The 21,851-nt window shown below is 33.9% G+C and overlaps 1 protein-coding gene across 3 annotated transcripts in view; it reads right to left on the minus strand.

Moving 5' to 3' along the window:
* The window catches only part of EML5 (EMAP like 5), a 160,189-nt gene that overhangs the window by 69,192 nt on the left and 69,146 nt on the right, over positions 1-21,851 (minus strand). For all 3 annotated transcript variants that reach the window (XR_003795831.1, XM_029237319.1, XM_029237320.1), the window contains 9 exons: positions 17,195-17,451; positions 15,875-16,087; positions 9,414-9,581; positions 8,631-8,737; positions 7,995-8,113; positions 6,394-6,580; positions 3,388-3,493; positions 1,885-1,978; positions 794-894 (listed from right to left, as the gene is read on the minus strand). Coding sequence is in view for 2 of the 3 variants with exons in the window: in XM_029237319.1 (XP_029093152.1) it covers positions 794-894; positions 1,885-1,978; positions 3,388-3,493; positions 6,394-6,580; positions 7,995-8,113; positions 8,631-8,737; positions 9,414-9,581; positions 15,875-16,087; positions 17,195-17,451 (1,352 nt within the window). In the remaining variant the exon portion in view is untranslated. The remainder of the gene's footprint in view (positions 1-793; positions 895-1,884; positions 1,979-3,387; positions 3,494-6,393; positions 6,581-7,994; positions 8,114-8,630; positions 8,738-9,413; positions 9,582-15,874; positions 16,088-17,194; positions 17,452-21,851) is intronic.

Raw genomic sequence — 21,851 nt, forward strand, 5'->3', positions numbered from 1 at the left:
TTATAGCACATAAAGAATTTTGACACAATTTCTCATTTTTAGTTTAGACTAAAAAACATGTCTTCAACGGAAGAACGAAGTCTGGACATCACTTGATTAATCTCATAAGTTAAATTCTTTTGCAAATATGAATGCTATATCAATGCAGCCAATAATGATAAAATAAATCTTAACTTTGTTTAAAATGTATCAAGACAACTGTGAATCATTCTTTTAAAAAAATAAACTTTTCACTTTTGAAAATTTTAGATTTTCATAAAAGATGCAAAGATAACACAGAGTGTTCTCATATACTGCTCACCCACCCAGTTTCCCATAACATTAACATCCTACAATACTACAGACTACTTGTCAAAACTAAAAAATAGACATATTTGATATATTACTATTAACTGAACTCCAAACTTCATTCAGATTTCATCTATTTTTCAACTAATGAAACTTCTGTTCCAGGATCCAATTTAGGATACCACATTGTACTTAACACCAAATCGCTTTTAAAAGTAATAGTTTCTACCAAATGTAAAATAGATAGCTAGTGGGAAGCAGCCGCATAGCACAGGGAGATCAGCTTGGTGCTTTGTGACCACCTAGAGGGGTGGGATAGGGAGGGTGGGAGGAAGACGCAAGAGGGAGGAGATATGGGGATATACGTATATGTATAGCTGATTCACTTTGTTATATAGCAGAAATTAACACACCATTGTAAAGCAATTATACTTCAATAAAGATGTCAAAAAAAAAAGTAATAGTTTCTTAAATTTCAAAGGAGCAAAAAGAAGCACTTCCTTACCTGCTCTACGCCAAAATTTCATGTGTTTAATTCCAGCTGTAATTAATTTATCAGGCACGTACGGGTTCATCTTTACAACAAAAATCTTATCTTTACTTCCTCTGAAATAAATACCAAAATGTTTTAACTCTGAAGATAAATCTCTCCTGTAATAACCTTTTGCCTAATCCAAACCCTATCTTGATTACTCCATTACTAAATGCTTGGCCCACTTGTCTCTTAGGTTTAGGCTACGTAATCATGCATTTGTACATTTGTTATTTTGTTATTATTTTAATTTATTAACTCCTCTCAACAGAATCTTAAAAGATAGGAACCGTGAGAACTGAACTTCTTTTGGATAGCACCTACTATAGTACTGTACATAGAGAATGCCATTTGTGGCATGAATGAGTTAAAGAAAAAAAATTTTTTATAGTACTCTGTCACAGCTTAATATAGTCTTTCCAAATACAAAATCCTCTTAAACTATCTTTTATTTGGGTCCTGTCTATATACTCTGAAGAAACCATTTATCTATATTTTAAAGTGCTTTTATGTATCACTTTAGGGAATAGGAAGTTAAAAAAATAGTCTCTGAAACTGTTGACTATTTCCTCCTTTAAAGCAATTGCTAATATTTTTTATTATTATAGAAATAATAATGCTCACTGTAGAAAATTTAGAAAATGAAAACTATAACAGAGAAAATAAAAATAATCTATAATTTCTTTGTGATACATGTGTGTATGTATCTCCTTTCACTCAAATATATAAAATGAGTATTTTATCATGTTTTCAATGACTACAGAATAGCTTATCTTACAGTGGAATTCACTCTACCTATAAATGGAGATTTTTGATAATCACTACTTCGAATATCATATTACAGTTACATTAAAAAGTGTGTGCACAAGGGATAAACCTACAAATGAATCATGAAATCATTTGTCTTTTTACCACGATTATACTATTTATTCAATGGTAATAAAGACGGCAACAATTTAAAAAGTTACGTTTGCTTGATTTCAAAACCGTTATAAGTAAAAAAAAATTTTAAGTCCAAGGTAATTTCAGTATTTTGCCAATGTGATATCAAGTTTTTTCCCTACCTTGCTATCGAAAGTTTCTCTCCTTTTTTCCAGTCCCACAGCACAATAGTGTGGCTATCATCTATTCCAACTGAAGCCAAACGCTTCCCATCCGCTATGAAAATTAATCACAGAGATAGACTGATCATTAACATTCAGAAGATAAAAAACACTCAGTACATATTCTGATACCACAGCACTATTATTTAAATTTTTATAAAATAAAATATTGTTAAATGTTAGGCACGCATACAGCTATGAAACAAAAAGCAGAATTTATAAGGAGGGGGAAGAACAGTTTCTCAATGCATCTAAACCTATCTGCTGACTTCTTCCTCTGACTTCACTTACCTCATCTTCTACCAGCATAAGACAGGGGAAAGGAGGAAGATAAGAAAAGTAGAAAAAAGATATTTAAAAGATGAGAAGGAAAGGGGAAACTAAGAAAGAAGGAAGGAAGAAGTGATATACGCCAATGAATTTCACCATAGGAACTCTACTGTGATATGAGAAGTCATAGGGATTACAAAAAGCGAATCAAATGCAAAAGACACAGGTTACAAATACATATTGCTGTTTAATATGACTGTTTGTAGTGAAGGTCAATTATTTTAGTTGTTACTACCATCAAGCAACAAGTAATGACTATTAGACAAGAGATTGCGCTAAGTCAGTCATGCTGGCAGGTGTGCATATGTTTATAGGTTGTAAAGGCAATCTACAATAAAACATTTGCCACTCTGCCACGCTTTTTGCAAACCTCAACTAGTATGTTATCGCTACCAGTGGTATTTTTCTTGTTGACTCCTTTACCATTCAGTTTCTTCACCTTTGGCAGATATTAATATGTGTATATACAATTCCCCCCACAAACTATAGCAATTCACTATCACTTCAGTCAGAGCAGCAGAAAGCACAAATTTACTGTTTCTTAATATAAAATTCTCTATTAATGGTATTTCCCCACTCTTCCCAATCCATACCCCAGCTTTCACTGTAGATCTATCTGTAGTTGTTAAACTTTTATATATGTAGCAAAGAGTTAACATGATCTGAAATTATTTTGATAAGACAGATTGGAATTGTCACTTCATAGAAATGTTATACAACAAATATTTCAGTTCTCACCTCTTTCTTAGCTTTCACCCTAAACATTTTCAAAGTTTACTCTGTGGCTGCAAAACATTAAATGAGATCAGGGTTTGCCCAAGGTTGGAAATACATACCACTAGTGGTAACTGAGACGGTTTCAGAGGTTATGTAGACAAACATTTTTTATTTTAATAGAAACATCTTTATAACAATGGGTATTAAAATTACATTTCATTAAATTATTATTATAAAACAGCTAGCAAACCCACACTTTCAGAGCCTTGATTGGTTAGGACAACAGTATGCACATTTGATAAAAAATTGTGAAGGTCACTATTAAATGACAAGTTTAGGCAACACTAATTTAGACTAAAATGCCATGTATTGCCTCTGCATTTTGATCATTCTTACTGAGACAGAAAACTGCCTTACCTGAGAAATCAACAGCACAGACACCATATTGGTGGTAGCCCTTTAATATCGACAATGGTTTAATGGTCTCTGTGTCCCATATGTGAACTGAGGGATCCCTACCTACCTAAAATAGAAAGAATTATAAAAGTCATTTTATGCAATTAAATTGTTTATTTTCATATCTATAAAAGGAAAACAGGAGATTTAACAACCTTTGTCATATTTGCTATAAATATTTATCAAATAAAAAGTATAAAGCAGACTGTATATGTGATCAACATTTTTCCCTTACATTTGTTGAAAAGCTAATGAGACTAGGCTCACTGTTTCTAGGAATGTTCTACAACTACGTAGCTCCTAAACCTTATCCTATACTTCATCAATAAAGATAATGCTTACCAAGCATCTATTATTGGCAGCATTACTATGCTAGGTACAATGAGCACTAAGACAATTAGACAAATTTTGCAAACTCATTGGAAAAACGAGATATTTTCCGTTAAAATAAGAACATCTGGTAATACATGCTTAATGGGGATGAAAAAGTTGTAGAGAAAATCTTCATGGAAGAGATGCTACTTGACGTGGGCCTTCAAAGAGTGTAGGTCTTAGATAAAAAGAGAAGTAAGCAAGTATATTCTAGGCTAGGATAATAGTGTAAACAAGATACAGAGGGGTTAAAGCGCCAAGCAGGTTAACACAACTTAATTCTTTATTCCTTTAGACCCAAGTAATCACTTTCTTTATACAGATTAAGAGATATAATAACTTTGCTTATGAAGGCAACTCCTGAAATAACTAATATAGCTGCCAATTACTGTTAATTTTGAGATTGGTTTTATATAAAGACATAACAAAAAAACAATACTGCAATCGGTCAATATTTCACTAAGTTATTAACTGCTTTCCTCTGTCCTGTCATTTGTCTACAGATCTACTGTTTTCTATATAAGCTGGAGTTCTAAACCATTTTGAGTAACTTTTGGTTTAGGTTTCTCCCAGGTGATATGAATTGCACCTGTTAATAAACTTTTTGTTTTTCTCTTGTTAATCTGTTTTTTTTCTTTGGCTGTGCCTCATGGGTTGTGGGATCTTAGTTTCCCGACCAGGGATCGAACTGCAGTGGAAGCGCAGTGTCCCAACCACTGGACCACCAGTGAATTCCCCTAATCTGTCTTTCTGTTAGAGTTCTGGCCAAAAGCCTAGCAGAGGAAGAGGTCATTGGGTATCCAGGGATGTCCTGTGGGCATACTGACTTATAGTTTAATTTGCCCCAAACTCCCTAAAATTCCAGAATTATGGTAGTAAATGACCAGTTTTTACAGTCTTTATTCCAGTAGTAGCAGAATAATGTCCAAACTCCTTGCCACAGCAAAATGGGTACATAATCGTGTTTTAAGAGGAACCATTTATATAAACTAAAGGTGAAAGTAAATGGTGCCCCTGAGGCCTCTGCCAGCCCATTTAATTAGTTCTTCCGCTAATGTCCATCATGCACTCTAAGATTTGAATACTTTGCGCTGCTCACAGTTATTTAAAGAAGTTGTATTTTTACTTTTTTATTTTTCCCCCCATTGTTACACGTGATATGACACACTTAAAATACATTCCCCAACCTCCCCTCTATCAGGTAAACTACTCAGCTCAAATGTCATCTTCTCTATGAGGGTTTCCCTGATTCCATCAGGCACAATATATCAGTCCTTTATAATATTTCAAGAGAGCTTTATACATATCTCTAGCCTAGTGGTTCTCAGCAGGGGGTGACTTGCCTCCCAAACGCTGTCTGGAGACATTTTTGGTTGTCACAGCTGGGGTGGGTGGTGTTAACTGGCCTCTAGTCCGTAGAGGCCAGAGATGCTGCTAAACATCCTACAATGCACAGGATGGCATTATACACAAAAATGCAATTATCTTTACAATAAAGAATTATCTGGCCCAAAATGTCAACAGTTCCAAGGTAAGAAGCCCTGATCTATACTTATGACACTGTATCACAATTTTCTTGCGTGTTTGTCTTCCCCCACAGAGTATGAATGTTTTACCATGGCAAGGTGTTTTATTTATATTCCCACAGTCTTTCCTGGTACACAGCACATGCTCTATGAATGTTTCTGAATGAATAGAAGAAAGGAGGGAGAAAAGGAGGGAAGGAAAGGAAGGAGAAAAGGAAAGAGGGGAGGTACAAACAGAGGGAGTGAAGATGGGAGAAAGAAAAAGGGAAGAGCTTTCTCTCCTTTCAGGGAAGCTACACAGGATGATGCAAGTTTCCTACCCCCACCCTCAATATATCCCAGAAGGTATACTTACACAGTATTTAAAGCCAAACAGACTAAGGGCTTTAGGCTTTACCACTTATTAGCTGACAGATCTTTGAGAAAATTATCTAATTTCTTTAAACCTAAACTTCTTCATTTATAAACTGGGGGAAATGGTTTTACTCTCATAGAGATGAGGTGAAAATAAAATAAATATACATTAAGAAACCAGTAAAGTGCTTACACACAGTGAGAATTTATAAATATCACCCTTTCCCTTCCTTCTCTAAGAATATCCATATAGAGAGGTATCAGTTATGACTTTTCTCTGTGTTTTCTACTTTGGTAAACCCGAATATGTTACTATCATGATTGTAAAATAAAAACATAGTCATCCTGTTTGTCACAGAACACTTCTTAGATAACTTATATTATTTAAAATAATTAGAAAACCAGATTTCTAGTCTTTACGGTTTTTGTAATTTTTACTCATAAATTTAAAAAATTAATATTATCCTGACAGAAAGGTGTCAAGCCAGAGCTCATAGTTCCAAATTCAAATTACAATAAGTAAAACAATAAAACTCTAAGGAAAACTATAAGAAAAAAGTTTTATTTGTAATATGAAAATAAAATCCCATTCTAAAGAATTCTTCATTTCCTAGAATACAAAAGATAAGGAAAAAAATGGACTAACTTAACTTTAAACCCAAACGAAGGTCTAATCTAACCGGGCTGTTGTCGCATAGTCTTTCAAAGGACCTACCTGGCCTGTTGCCACATAGTCTTTCACAGGATGAATAGCCAGGCAGAGAATATCATCATCGTGACCCAGGTAAAAGCGCTGTGTGTTCTGTTGTCGATTATAAATGACACCCACTGCTGCCACATGGTACACAATTTCACCAATTTGAGTATAGAACAGATTACTTCGACAGTCATACCCTCTGTAACTAAATATAGAAAAATCATATAACATTAACTTTGGCCTTTTACTGATAAATATGGACTATACAGAGGACATTCAATTTCCAGCTTTACAAGATACTGAACAATTTTAAAAAATACAAATATCTCAGATCCCATAAACTTTTGTGAACTGCTCTGATTACAAATAGCTAAATCCAAGCTACAACACTCAATGAAAAAAGGTGCAGAAAAGTGTATATTGTACACTACTATTTGCATAATACTAAATTTGTATACTATAAAGCAAAAAGTTGCTTTTTTACAAGTGAAAGGGTATAGAAAAGAATATATATTTGTATTTGTTTGTACTATATTATACATAAATATTTCTGAAACTAGGTAACAGTGATTCCCTTTGGGTGGGGGGGAAATGCTGGCTGGGAGGGCAGAGGTAGGAAGATGATTTTCAGAGTGTATCCTTTTATACACACTGTTCAACCATGAGAATAAAATATATCAATATATATTACAAAAATAAGTTTTAACAACAATTTAAAAATATTATACACATCCAGAAAACAAGTAGTCAAATCCTCTCAAAAATGATCAATATAGATAAAATAGATAACTAATAAGGACCTACTGAATAGCAGCACAGGGAACACTACTTAATACTCTGTAATGGCCTATATGGGAAAAGAATCTAAAAAAGAGTGGATATATGTATATGTACAACTGATTCACTCTGCTATACACCTGAAACTAAAACAACATTGTAAATCAACTATACTCCAATTAAAACACACACACACACACACACACACACAAAATGCTTCCAAACAAACAAACAAAAAGAAATACTGTCTATTTTACCACTGGAGGAAAAATATTTTTACTAAATAAATCTGTTGTTTTTCAAATTCTTGAAAACATTATAAGCCAGGTAAGACAATGATTACTAGGTGAGGGGAAGGAAAGAGTTGGACTGGAGACTCTGTTGTCCTGGGATAAAATGTGAGACCTGTATTGCCAGATATTCTAAGAGAATCCAGAAACTGTATTTTATTGAAATTATAATATATAGGCCAAAATGCTTAGGCCAAAACAAGCCACAATATCATTACAAATTAGACATATTTAGGGGAGATGATAATCTCTCACATTTCACTTATTTTGTTTAAAGAGATCCATTTCTATAAATATAACACTAAATTTTCATAAGACAAATTAATTTTTTATTTAATAAATACTTATATAGTGCCAGAAAACATTCTAAGTCACCACAAGTATTGACTTATTTACTCCTCACCAGAACCCTATCAAGAAAAATACTGTTATCTCCATTTTACAGATGGTAAAACAGAAACACAGAGAGGTTAAGTGTCTTGCTCAAAGTCACATAGCTAGTAAATGTGAACCAAAATTCAAACACATAAATGAAAAGTAGTCGTTTTGTACCCGTGAACAAAGTGTAATCGAATACTATTTCCTGGAGCCCGCTCTCTTCTTTTAGAAGTACCACTTTTTTGTTTCTCTTTGTATTGTTCTTTAAGCTGAGGTAGATCTTCCGTGTAAACCTTTAAATAATATACATAAGTAGAAATATTCTTAGAACACAAATTTATAAAGGTATTATATATTCCTAGTGTAACTTCAGACATCGTGGTTACTATGATCGCTAAAGTTTTAACAACTGTCTTCAATAGGAAGATTCTTTATGAAATTTACTTCCTTGGAAAGACAAACGTATTTACATTTTCTAAGTATCACACTGACAAATACACATTTAGTTTCCATGAAATTTTTATACTTCGTAAGAGAGTATTTTAAAGGAAATAAATGGAAGTGTACTGCGACAAAAAGCACATATAATATATAATACAATACAATACAGGCACAGTTAGTATATCAAGCACTTAATATAAATAACATTTTACACAAGTATACTTTTCACTCTTAAAGGGGGAAACAGCCATACATTTCTTGGAAAATTAAAAACTGCAAAAGATAACAATAGATGAGTAAACAACAGGGAGCAAGGTAAAGAAGAAACTAGAATTTTTCAGGAAAAAATCATGTGGTAATAAAAATTACCTGCCGACGGTAGGTGAGCTGTGTCTCTTGTTCAATTTCAGAGTCCAGTTCTGGAACATCAGACAGATCTGAATCTGATTCATCACTATTAGAGTCAGCCAGATTTTCTATAATTTAAAAAAATGAAACATTACCTGTTTAAAGAAGATTCATTTTCAAAACAGCACAATAAAATTAATGATTAAGAGCTGACTGTGCCAACTGACATGGAGACAAGCCATAAAACAAGCAAATGAAATTACCTATTCAAGTGACACAGATGTCAGTAAACTGTACTACAGATTATCTTCCTCTCCACTCACTGCAAACTCAATAGTTCCTTTAAATCCCTTCACTGGCTCCCCAATGACCGCTACATCAAATTTAAATGTCTGTGCAAATATAAGTGAATATAACCTATAATTAACATGAAAAATAGCTAGAAAATACCATAATGCAACAGATGAACTGACATTAGATAATTTTTCTTTGTCAAAAAAACCATACTGAAACCTAGATACCCATCTCCCAGAGAATACATTAAATGTTTGTTTTACTAATGCATGTTTTTTACTCATCATTTGATAGATGAAAGTGTAACCAAAAGTACTTTGTAGTCCATGCTCTGTGACAACTGAGTTTAAACATATAGACCTAATATTTTATTTAAAATTTCCACTAATCATAATAATCTATACTGTTAACATACGAGGCTTGTGTATGTTTCAAGAGTAAAATTGTTATTTGGGGGTTACTGAAGAGTTATTTGACAGAGAAATTGTTTAGGCAGTGTGTTCTACTCACCTTGGGGTGCTATGTGAAGAGCATCTTTTAGTTTTCTTTCAGGAATAAATTTCCACTGAAAGACAGAGTGATCTGCTCCACCAATAGAAATAACCCACTGATAATCATGTGACCATCTGACATTAGTTACATGAGCTGAATGGCCAATGTATTTTTTAAACTTGGCCCCTATAACAAAAATATACCTTTAAATTGATAAACAAATGCCAATACACACACACAAAAACACTATAAACAACAATTTCTATACCTGAACCAATGCATCCTATTTCTATTACCTTAATTATGATCAAAGGGGAAAAATGTTAATTCAAAAATTCACTGAGTGAACAAATGAATGAGTGTACATCAAGGGACATAAATCTTTGCTCTACTGATTCACAATATAATTTGGTAAGAACCACAAGAGCTGTGAAGCATTATCTTACTGCTTTGAGAAAAGCCTGCAGCTACAAGGGGATCAATTGTTTTTATATTCAGATATTTGAATGTTTTGGCCTGACACCTTTGGTCTTAAGTGATATTGACCAATCTCCTCCCCCACTATTCTCAGCCTTAGCTGCGAAGATCCTTTTAAAGCTTAAGCCATCAAGAAAATATGAGCAACATATAAAAAGGACTACACACCATAACCAAATGGGACTTATGCCAGGAATGCAAGGTTGGTTCAAGATACAAAAATCAATCAATGTAATATACCATACTAACCAAAATAAAATACATCCAGTTGTCCCAACAACTATCTTTTATAGTCATTTTTTTAAACCTATATATTTGGTATAATGTCCTTCAATGTGGGTTTGTCTGATGTTTCTTCATGATTAGATTAAGATGTGTTTTTTGCACAGGCAATGTTGTGTCCTTTTGGATACATCATTTTAAGGGGCACCACAGTTCTATCACTAGTGATGTTAAGTAGCAGCATTTGGTTAAGGTTTTATATACCAGACTTCTCCAACTGTAAAGGATTTGTTTAACTTTCTGGCTAATTTTTAAAAAATCTGTGCAATGATAGGAACCATTTTTGTGGTTCTAAGTTCAGAATACATTTTCTATATCTTGCTTAGATAAACTTGATATTTGGCAACATGTATATGTTCCTGTTAGAGTACACTAAACACAATAATGTTTGGTTTCATTTTGATAATGTTTTAGAAGTTTTATTTGAAGTTACAGAAGGCTTGTATTTCAGGATGGCAAAGATCCATCAATTACAAACTGGAGAAAAACCTTCACCTTGGCCATGAATTTAGGGATAGCCATCTAATCAAAGCATAAAAGATGTGACCCAAACTATATAAATTACAATTTACTGCTACCTGACAGTAATGTTATTTTTTTAAGAATCAATTTTTTATGTAGCTTGACAGAAGTCAGTAACTTCCTAGATGGGTAACTTGCCACAGTTCACTCCACAAGTCCAATAAGGTAAGATTTAGTCCCATCCCTCTTATGAGAGAATGCATTATTTGCCTGTCAAGAGGACTCTGGCTATTACTTCCTTTGATGGGGCCCTGTACATACTCTTAGGCAACAGAGAGACTTAAAAGGTAAAACCAGAAATTTCAGCAAATAAAATTCCAAGTTTTTAAGGTGTACTAATTTTGTTATGTTTAGAGCAAATGAAGAAGAGTTATCTGAGCACCTATTCTAATTGACTATATTGGGTGATAGTTCCAAGAGAGGTGTAGATAATCCTGTAAGGCCTTCCAAATGATATTCTCTGTGACTTTTCAAAGATCAATTCCTCTGGAAGAACCAAGGCAATTCAACAAGAAAGCTATGGAATAAGTCTAAGGGAAGCCAGTTATTTCTAATCAAAGTGACTTTATTAATAATTATTCAATAACCAGCACTGTTTATCTAACTATGATAAACAGTTTATCTTAAAAGTAAACCTAGATATCACATCTTTTAAGAAGTGACCATGACTCACCAAGACCAATCATATCCTCTTATCGTGCTTCCAGAAATCCCTGTTATTACCCCATGTATTTATAACACTCAAATGTAATAGTCTATTTACTTGTTAACTCCTCTAATAAACTATAAGCTCCTTGAGGGCAGGATTGTATCTTGTTTATCATACATCCCTGATGCCTGATACATAGCAAACATTCATTAGGTATTTGAAGAAAGGGAAAGAAAGGAAAAAAAAAAAAAAAGAAAGATCATATTTTCCCTTACTCTGCCTATACACTTGAGTTGAAATGCTAGATTGTAGAGGCGGGAAGAAGAGTAGTGGAGACTGAGAGGGCATGAACTCCAACACTTACAATTCATTAAAGGGGACAAAACGTCTGATGTAAAGAATATTAGAGTTGAAATCAAAAGACTAGAGTTTGAGTGTCATCTTGACTACTTAATAGCACAGGAGCTTGAGCACATCAGTTAACCTCTCTTAGACTCCATTTCCATTTTAGTATAAATTGGATTATAAGCTCTCAAAGTCCCTTCATTATTAAAAACTGACATATGATAGGAAATGATAAAAGAACATTTAAGGCCTAAACAGTATGTCATCAATTAGGACTAACATCTCAGAGAAAAGATTTATCAAAGCAAGCTAGAATGGTCATAGCTTTCCTAATTTAAATGAGAACAGAATGATAATTCTTGGTGAGGATAAAGCAATAGACTGAAATATTTATGTTTCAATGATCCCATGTCTTTTCTAATTTATTTTAGGGTATATTTTAACACAAAGTTAACATGAGTTAAATCTCTTCAATAAATTGTAGCAATATGACAAAAGATTTTTTTCCCATTTAACAATGTTTTGATGACCTTAAAACTTCTAGATATAAAATATATAAGAATATCTTTTTTGACCCTAGTAAAAAGTAGAATTCCTTAATACATAAAACAGCATTGTTCAGAAAAAAAAAAAAGAGAAACTGATTTGACTACACTGAAATAAAAACTAGTCAACAAAAGACATCATTAAAAAAAATAACTAACAAACTCAAAAAAAGGCATCTATAATCCATAAAAATTACAAATCATTTGTATCTAGAGTATATAAAATTATTTCTATAAAACGATAAAAGAAATAACTCTAAAAATAGGCAAAAGATATGAACTTGTGTTTGATAGAAGAGGAAATGCCGAAAATCAAAAAATATTGGAAAAGATGGTCAATCTTTTTAGTAATTAGATAAATGTAAATTAAGACAATGTGACACCATTTACACCAACTAGATTTACAAAAATAAAAAGTGTGGCAATGTCAAGTGCTTAAGAGGATGTAGACCAACAGGGTTTGTAAAATGGTATAACCATTGTGGAAAACAATTTGGCGTTTTCTTATAAATTCTCTATGACCCAGCAATTTCACTCCTAAGTATACATCTTTGGAAACTTGTATATCATAGCAAAAGACTAAAGAACCCAAATGTCCACTGACAGGAGAATAAACACATGAACTGTACCACATTTTCACAAGTATTTTACAGCAATGAAAAACAAATACACTAGAGCTATATGCAACAATATCTTAGAAATCTCAGAATCTTAGAAAAGCGGTGTTGAATAATTCCCCATCACAAATCTGTTTTATTGTTTGATATTTGTTTTTCCAATGAATTTTCTTCTGGAATCTAAAAAATATTTTTACCAAATAGAAATGTTCATTTGTCAATAAGTACTGAAAGAGTCTTGACAATTATTAACAGTGATGAAGGTGTCAGATTAAAGCAACCATGCCCTCACCTCTCCATCCTCCCCCACCCCGCCTTCTCACCCACCACCACAGCCTCTGTGCTGCTGCCTGGGAACAGTCTGATTATTTGAGAGAGATTATGGTCAAGAGCAGGAGAATCTAGAAAGAAAGAGGATAACAATGGACAAAAAAAAAAAAAAAAGAGGAGTAATGTTCCTTTGGTCTGGGATTTGAGGGGGCTAAATGTGGAAGAGGAACATTCTGGGCTAACCTCACACATTTTGTGCTGCAATTACAATGATTCTATAACGTAAGCTACTTCTATTATTTAACTTCTTTCCACATTTTGTAAAAGCTTCACTTCTTAGAATGTAATGGATATTACTTAAGTGGATATCTAAAATACATTAATACATCAGACACAATCTTTTCTCAATCTTAAGTTGGATCAATAGTACAACTTATTGTAATGAAATAATATACAACTTCATAACTAATCTAAAAGAGTTTTTCTAGTAATACTACTAGCTTTATGCAACTATGTAAATTCAATAAATACAGAATCTTAAAATACTTCTACTAATCTTTGTCTTCTTCTCTCCCAATTACCTACCGATAGTCTCAAGCTGACTCACAAGTGCCTAGAAATAAAAACCCTTACCATAAAATAAATGTCTAACAAAAATCTAAAAAAAACAGAAAATAAGAAAAACAATTTATATTCTTGAAGCAGTAACTGAACAAGACTAACTTTTCTTAAAGACTTTGGTAAAATATTCCTACAGCAATTCAGAAGACTACTACACATTTTGTAAATGAAACAAAATTATTGAGCAACAAAAATACTGTCTTCCCTGTTGCAGAAGATAAAGCTTGTGAGTAAATCCCATGCATTTGACTATGAAAACTCAGAAAATTACTCTTTTTCTGCAGAGAGGTCAGTGTATGAAACAGTGAGTAGAAGCAATGTCTAAGATTAATATCACCATGATTAATCGTACTAAATCTCACACCTTCTAACTAGGCAAGTATCATTTTGAGTCACAATAAAATTTGTTGTGCCTGGTGACTCTCATGTCCTGGCTATGTGGTGGGATCCAGAAATACGGTACTTCAATTGCTAGAGATTTGTTAGCCTTTATTAACACCCTTAGCGTTACTTATGGAGGTACTTTCACATGCACCTAGGAAGCTGACATGTTGCAGGCAGGAAGTGACAACATGGCATAGCTGGCAGGATCTGGAACTCACCACTTTACTGTAGAGGTATAGCAATTACCAGTCTAGACTTCTGGGAAACTTGCGCCCTTAAGTTTAACATCAAGGGGACTACCTAAACTATTTGAACAAAACTATTTCTGCTGTTTCCAAAATTACCTTTTTACTAAATTGCATTTTAACATTTGTCCAACAGCTTTTATTAACTGGGTGAAAATCATGACTGCATCTGCTATAGATGTTGATACTCTATGAATACACTCAGTGCACCTAATATAAGGCCCTATATTATGAGAGAGTTCTTTGAAAATTAAATCTCAGAAGAAACTTGGCTTTCTCTGAGTAGTAATAAGTATGCTTTTTTTTTTTTAAATAGCTAAAGTGAAAATTATTTTGTGCCCTGCTTTATCTAATTTTTGGTTTCCAGGAAGCTCAGATTCAATTTTGATGTTTGACTACTGAAGAAGAAAATGTCAAACATTTTCTTTATCTGATTTTAATATAGTATTTCTATTTATACTTCCCCTGGTATGAATTATTTACTCATATAATTATTTTAGTACTTATGGACTTGTTATAAGCTGACTCAAATACTTTCTGGAACAAGGCATGGAACAAATAAATGACTAATAGAGCATTTCATTTAATTATTCTCAGGTCTATTAACAGAATGATTAATATCATCACTTTAAAAGAGATCCAAGAAAAAGAGGTGATACATATTATATATAGAAAATAACCAGTGATAAGACCCCTTATTTTTCTCCCACCGCCAGTTATGAAAAATAAATGTCAAAACAATACATGTTAAGGATTTTAAGCAAAAACACACTCTCAGATAAAAACCAACAAACAAACCAATAGATTCCAAACTGTGACCTGTACTCGCACAGCTGACTACTTCATCAGAATTCTTGAGAAAATGACATAAGAAAAATGTCTCCTAAAAGATATATGTTCAACAAGTTAAATGATTAAAGATAATAAGCCATAAGAAAAGTATAACTATCATTGTACATCCCAACTATATGAAGCAATTCTGGAAGTGGGGAGAAAAATGATTCTTTAAAAAGAAAGAGGTAAAGTATTAGCCCATTTATAATATATGAATTCAAAAATAATTTTCTAATAAAAACTTCATATCCAAAAATAAATGTAACATATGACAATAATTTCTGAATTATCAAAATACTATAACTAATTCTGTTCATTTTCATGAAATCCTTCACCAAACCAACAGCACACATATTTTAAAAAGTATAAACCCTCTTATTTATCTTAAGACTAATTTTCTGTAAGAACTTAAGTCTTTTTTTTTTTTTTTTTTTTTTGCGGTACGCGGGCCTCTCACTGTTGTGGCCTCTCCCGTTGTGGAGCACAGGCTCCGGACGCGCAGGCTCAGGGGCCATGGCTCATGGGCCCAGCCGCTCCGCGGCATGTGGGATCTTCCCGGACCGGGGCACGAACCCGTGTCCCCTGCATCGGCAGGCAGACTCTCAACCACTGTGCCACCAGGAAAGCCCAGAACTTAAGTCTTTTATAAGACAGAGGTTAATTAATAATATTTTGAAAGAAAAGATACCTTTTCTTAAACAAGGATATCGAAATAATTTTACAATTCCATAGTCATCAGCTGTAACTAAAACTTGGCCAGTATAGTTTCCATCTACTGAGTTTATATCACTGATATCTGAATACTTGGGCCAAATTCCATTTACTTCAAGGCCTGAAACACATGTCCATGAAGCCCAATGAACACCTTTTATTTCTTCTTTATTTGTCACTTCTTTTCCTCCTAAAAATAAATCATAGTATTAATTTAAGAAGTTATTTCCTTTGATTTTTACTCAAGCATAAACTGTACTGATAACATGGTAAACTCCAAAATTTAAATATCTTCTCCATCCTGTTAAAGGAGAATACATGAATAGGTAAGTGAATATAGCAAGGAAAGGAGGAAATTAAGTGCAAGGAGTTGTTAAAAAGCCACTACCAAAATTATGCTGATTCAGAGACATACAGATTTGATGATGAGGTAGCTTAGCAGGTTCATGCATGTGGACAGTAAAACTGAACCCTATTAAAATCATGCTACAGATCAGTCACAATGGGGTAAGTTAGAAGGAAAAGTAAAAGCTATACAAAAGTGGCAAATCAGGTACTGAAAAAGAAACCTAAGAAGATAAACGGTTGAGAAAGATAACTGAAAGGATCGCAAAGGAAGGATCAGTGACAAGTAATACATTTATGTTAGGTAATAGGACTTCAGGATTCAGTCAATCTTCATTACATACAGATTGTTAATGAAAACTTTTGGAGAGATGCATTAATTTAAATATGCAGCTACTCTTGTTAAATAAGTTATTTTAATATAGTGACTAATTCACTAAGCATCATACTAAGTAAAGGGCTGAGAGATAACATTTTGATGGTTGCTTTTATTCTTCTCTTTTTAAATCTTTGATAAAAATTCTGTTTTTCAAAATTAGTTTGTTAGCTATATTATTAATATTTGCAAAGTCTGAGATAACAACAAAAACCCAATTTATAGTCAGACATCTGTATCAGTTGTATTTAGTTAATTAGTTGTACCCATTAAAAATGGCATTTTGACTTTCTAATATACACTAGGACTTTACCATATACTACTCATATGGCATGGACTTCAACATAAAATAGGTCTTAGATCCTCCAAGCAATTAAGTTTTAATTAAGAACCAAAAGGATTTCAAATGATAAGGCAGCCATAGAGAAAAGATCACAATGCCTGAAATATTAGCTTGTATCTTCTTTGATTTCCTATAATCAAATGTAACTTACACTCTGCCTCTAATGAAATTCTAAGATATTTTAAAGGAACTAAAAATCTACAAATTATAAGTAATTTATAGGAAATTTTTACCTGGCATCCTATAAAAAAGTCTTTTACCATTCCCATCATTTGTTTGTAAATATCTACTGTCTGAGGACCAGTCCAAGTGAGTGATGAAACTAAGTGATCCAACACATTCCCCAAATTTTTTGTAACGCTGAGAAACTCCATAAATATCAACTGAGCTGTCATTGCATCCAACAGCAAGGTAAGTTCCATCTGGTGAATATTTTAACTCATGAATTGCCTCCTTCCGATCTTTAATATGTACAACTTCCGTCATATCTCTGTAAAGAGAAAAAAAATGAGACCATACACAAAGAAGTAACTACAGAATTAGTTCACTTTTCAAATGTGTCTAAAATGACTGTGAGGCTGTATCAAGTATTTATAAACCATAAAACAAATGTAAATGAGACAAGTAGTATTAACTCAGGAATAATTTTGCTGAACAGAAATACATGAGGACAATATATGCTGGAAGTAGAGAAAAATGCTAAATTTCAGTTCCTAAATTACTTAATTTTAAGTAGTTCAGAGATTCATCCTAAATTTCTGGAGTCATACAATAAAGGAAATAAAGTCATGGATTTTTATGATGAAGTTCCTTATAAGTACTGAGTTTATGAAAAATGCTTAATTATAAAAGCCATGATTTTCAAATTAAATTTTTGTAATGAAGCAAATGCACAAAATTGCATCCAGGAAATAAAGAAAGGAGAAATTGATTTGTATTATTTCAGTAATACATTTGAATGTATATCTTTACATAGATACCACTAGTTACTTTTATTTCAACCTCTTTGACCTTTTTTAATAGAATACAAATTCTTCCCAATTAGCGACCACGTCAGCCAGCAAAGTTAAATATTTTTAATGACGCCTTATAACTGACTTTCCAGAAAAATAACAGGTACTGGTAATAGCCATAAAAATGGGTAAACACTTAGTTAAACACTACTGAGTTTCCAAACATGTGGAGTTGGTTGGAGAGGTGGAGAAGAGAGAGGCAGCAAGGGAGAAGGGGCAGGAGGAAGTGAGAATTCTATTTCTAACTAGTGCCAGGGACGTTTTCCAAATAAATTTTGCATTACCCATCTGAAAGGTTATCAACAGATAATTCAAGAATAAAAGCTTAAATGGTTATTTCCCAATTTTTACAGTTTCTAAATGGACAATTTAAAGCAATAAAACTCATATTTCTTTCAGTAACATTAAGTATTTAACTGTTTTAGGCACATGACACACAAAGATGAACTCATCTTCTGTGAGAGACAGAGATAAAGTAATTATACTTTATAATTGAGAAAATGTAGTGAGTGCTCAAAAGGTTATGTGTGAAGTTCTATAAGAAACACTGAAAAATGGTTAAGACTAAAGGCAGGGGACTTCCCTGGTGGAACAGTGGTTAAGAAGCTGCCTGCCAATGCAGGGGACACGGGTTCGATCCCTGGTCTGGGAAGATCTCACATGCCAAGGAGCAACTAAGCCCATGCACCACAACTACTGAGCCCACGATCTAGAGCCTTCGAGCCACAACTACTGAGCCCATGCACCACAACTACTGAAGCCCATGTGCTTTAGAGCCCGTGCATCACAACTACCGAGCCCACGCGTCACAACTACTGAAGCCTGTGTGCTCTAGGGCCCACGTGCCACAACTACTGAGCCCACGTGATGCAACTAGCCACCGCAATGAGAAGCCCACACACCACAACGAAGAGTAGCCTGGCTCGCCGCAACTAGTGAAACCCAAGCACAGCTACAAAGACCCAGCGTGGCAATCAATCAATCAGTAACTAAAAGACTAAAGGCAGGAAGGGACCAAGGAAGAGTGATACCTATTTGAGCATAAGACCTGAGGGGCTGGCTAAGTATAAAAGATTGAAGGTTTTCCAGAAAGAAGACACAGCATGAGCAATGCAAATACATGGCACATTTGAAGAACAGTAGATAATACAACGTGGATACAAGATAAGTGGGAAAAGCAGTGACTTGATGGGGTTAAAGAGATAAATTGAGGACAGTGTGTAACAGATCTGATACATTGCCAAGGAACCTGGGCTTTACCCTGGTGTTAATCCTATAAAGAAAGAGACGAAAATCATCCCCTTAACTACAAAAGGGAATCAGAACAAAACAAAGCAAAATAAATGAAGGAAAAAAAAGTACTTTTTAAAAGAGCTTTCCTGGTCAACGTCACTTTTGCCTTAGACCCTGCAACTTGCAAGGTCCTCTTCCTAAGCACAGAATAATGTAGCTACTTCTACCTTTCCCAGTGACTTCTTCCTTTCAGTTTTAATTTAAATCCATGCATCTTACCTCCCTTTCTTCATACCATTCATCCATCCAACCACTCAGCCATCCATTAGTACATCCAGCCATTCATCTATATCTATATGGAGCAAGATTTTTAAGAAAACATCTAAGACACTATTTGAAAGCTTTTCTTTTTTATACCTTCTTTATTAAAATATAATCATTCCAGTATCAATCATGAACATTAGTTAAAATGCTCCTGGAAAATTCTTCAGAATTATTTTGGTAATTTTTTTACAGCTTTTTTGTTCTAGGGACTTAACTGCTCCTAGTTAACAAGAGAAATAAGTGTGGATATCTGAGGTTGTCTCTTGCTTTCTACTACTGTGGCCCTGTCCACCAACCAACACACGCACACAGAGAAGAAACCAACAGTGAGGGAAAGAGATTCTGATTGACTGGTTTTATAGTATGTATTACGTTATTACATCAACACTATGAATTATAACTATCTTCTCTGACAAAGTTTCTTTGACAAATTTACAGGTAAGAAGACTATTATTAGATGAAAATGTATTGATTTCTAAAAATTCTGAATTAAGTCTTCTGGGAAACTGGTATGCAAATTCTGTGATTTCTTTAAGAAGCAGAGGGAGGTCAAAGCCTGGGAATACTCATACATTAGCAGTCCGTAACACATCACAAAAGTAAAAGTACACAATATTAATAGAGCATATATATTGATAGAGCATATAACAGAAGAAGCGTTCCTAGGTGAAGGTGTTAGAGGAAACAGACCAAAAGAAGTGGAGTTTAAACTTCATTCTGAGGAATTAATGGGACTTAGCTTAGCAGAAGACAGGAACTGGGAGGAAAAAGCCTACATTCCAGCAGAGCTAAAATTATGTGAAATTGCTGATGGCAAGAGAAAGCATTCAAGCTCAGCTTGAGAAGCCCAGTATAGTGGTACTGAAACAAGCAAAGGGGGCTTTGATGTGAGCAGAGTCTCGCAAGGAAGACTAAGGGAAAATTATAAAAGTCCTCATACATCTAAAGATTTTTGGCCTTAACTTGTAAATATAAGCTAGGGTGGGATGAATCAATCAGATCACTAATCTGGTAAAAACAGAGTAAAAAACAAATTGAAGGAGTATAACAGCAGGATTAAGACCAATTAGAAGACTACTACAGATGGTGGTTGCTCAGACTTCAGAAAGAAGTGAAATGATCTGAAATATACAGTATTATACAATCCATACTATTATAGAGTATTTAGTATATGTTAAAGATATTATCATTCTAATCTTATTCACAAACCTTAACTAAAATGCTCCTAGACAATTCATCAGGTAAGTAAAATCAACAGGATGTAGTGATGGATTATAAATGGTGGTTATCTCCTAGAGAAATGGAAATAAAAACAAAAATAAACAAATGGGACCTAATGAAACTTAAAATCTTTTGCACAGCTAAGGAAACCATAAACAACACAAAAAGACAACCCTCAGAATGGGAGAAAATATTTGCAAATGAAGCAACAGACAAAGGATTAATCCTCAAAATATACAAGCAGCTCAATATCAAAAAACAACCTAATCCAAAAATGGGCAGAAGACCTAAATAGACATTTCTCCAAAGAAGATATACAGATTGCCAACAAACACATGAAAGAATGCTCAACATCACTGATCATTAGAGAAATGCAAATCAAAGCTACAATGAGGTATCACCTCACATCGGTCAGAATGGCCATCACCAAAAAATCTACAAACAATAAACGCTGGAGAGGGTGTGGAGAAAAGGGAACCCTCCTGCACTGCTGGTAGGAATGTAAACTGATACAGCCACTAAGGAGAGTATGGAGATTCCTCAAAAAACTAAAAATAGAACTACCATATGACCCAGCAATCCCACTAGTGGGCATATACCCTGAGAAAACCATAATTCAAGAGACATGTACCACAGTGTTCACTACTGCACTATTTACAGTAGCAAGGACACGGAAGCAACCTAAGTGTCCATCGACAGATGAATGGATAAAGAAGATGTAGCACATATATACAATGGAATATTACTCAGCCACAAAAAGAAACGAAATTGAGTTACTTGTAGTGAAGTGGATGGACCTAGAGTCTATCATACAGAGTGAAGTAAGTCAGAAAGAGAAAAAATATGCTAACACATGTATATGGAACGTAAAAAAAAAAAAAAGGTTCTCATGAACCTAGGGGCAGGACAGGAATAAAGACACAGACGTAGAGAATGGACTTGAGGAAACAGGGGAGGGGGGAAGGGGAAGCTGGGATGAAGTGAGTCAGTAGCATTGACATATATACACTACCAACTGTAAAACAAAGAGCTAGTGGGAAGCAGATGCATAGCGCAGGGAGATCAGCTCAGTGCTTTGACCACCTAGAAGGGTGGGATA

The sequence above is a fragment of the Monodon monoceros genome, unplaced genomic scaffold, assembly GCF_005190385.1.
Source record: "Monodon monoceros isolate NGI ecotype Baffin Bay Population unplaced genomic scaffold, NGI_Narwhal_1 Super_Scaffold_21, whole genome shotgun sequence".
Taxonomy (NCBI): domain Eukaryota; kingdom Metazoa; phylum Chordata; class Mammalia; order Artiodactyla; family Monodontidae; genus Monodon; species Monodon monoceros.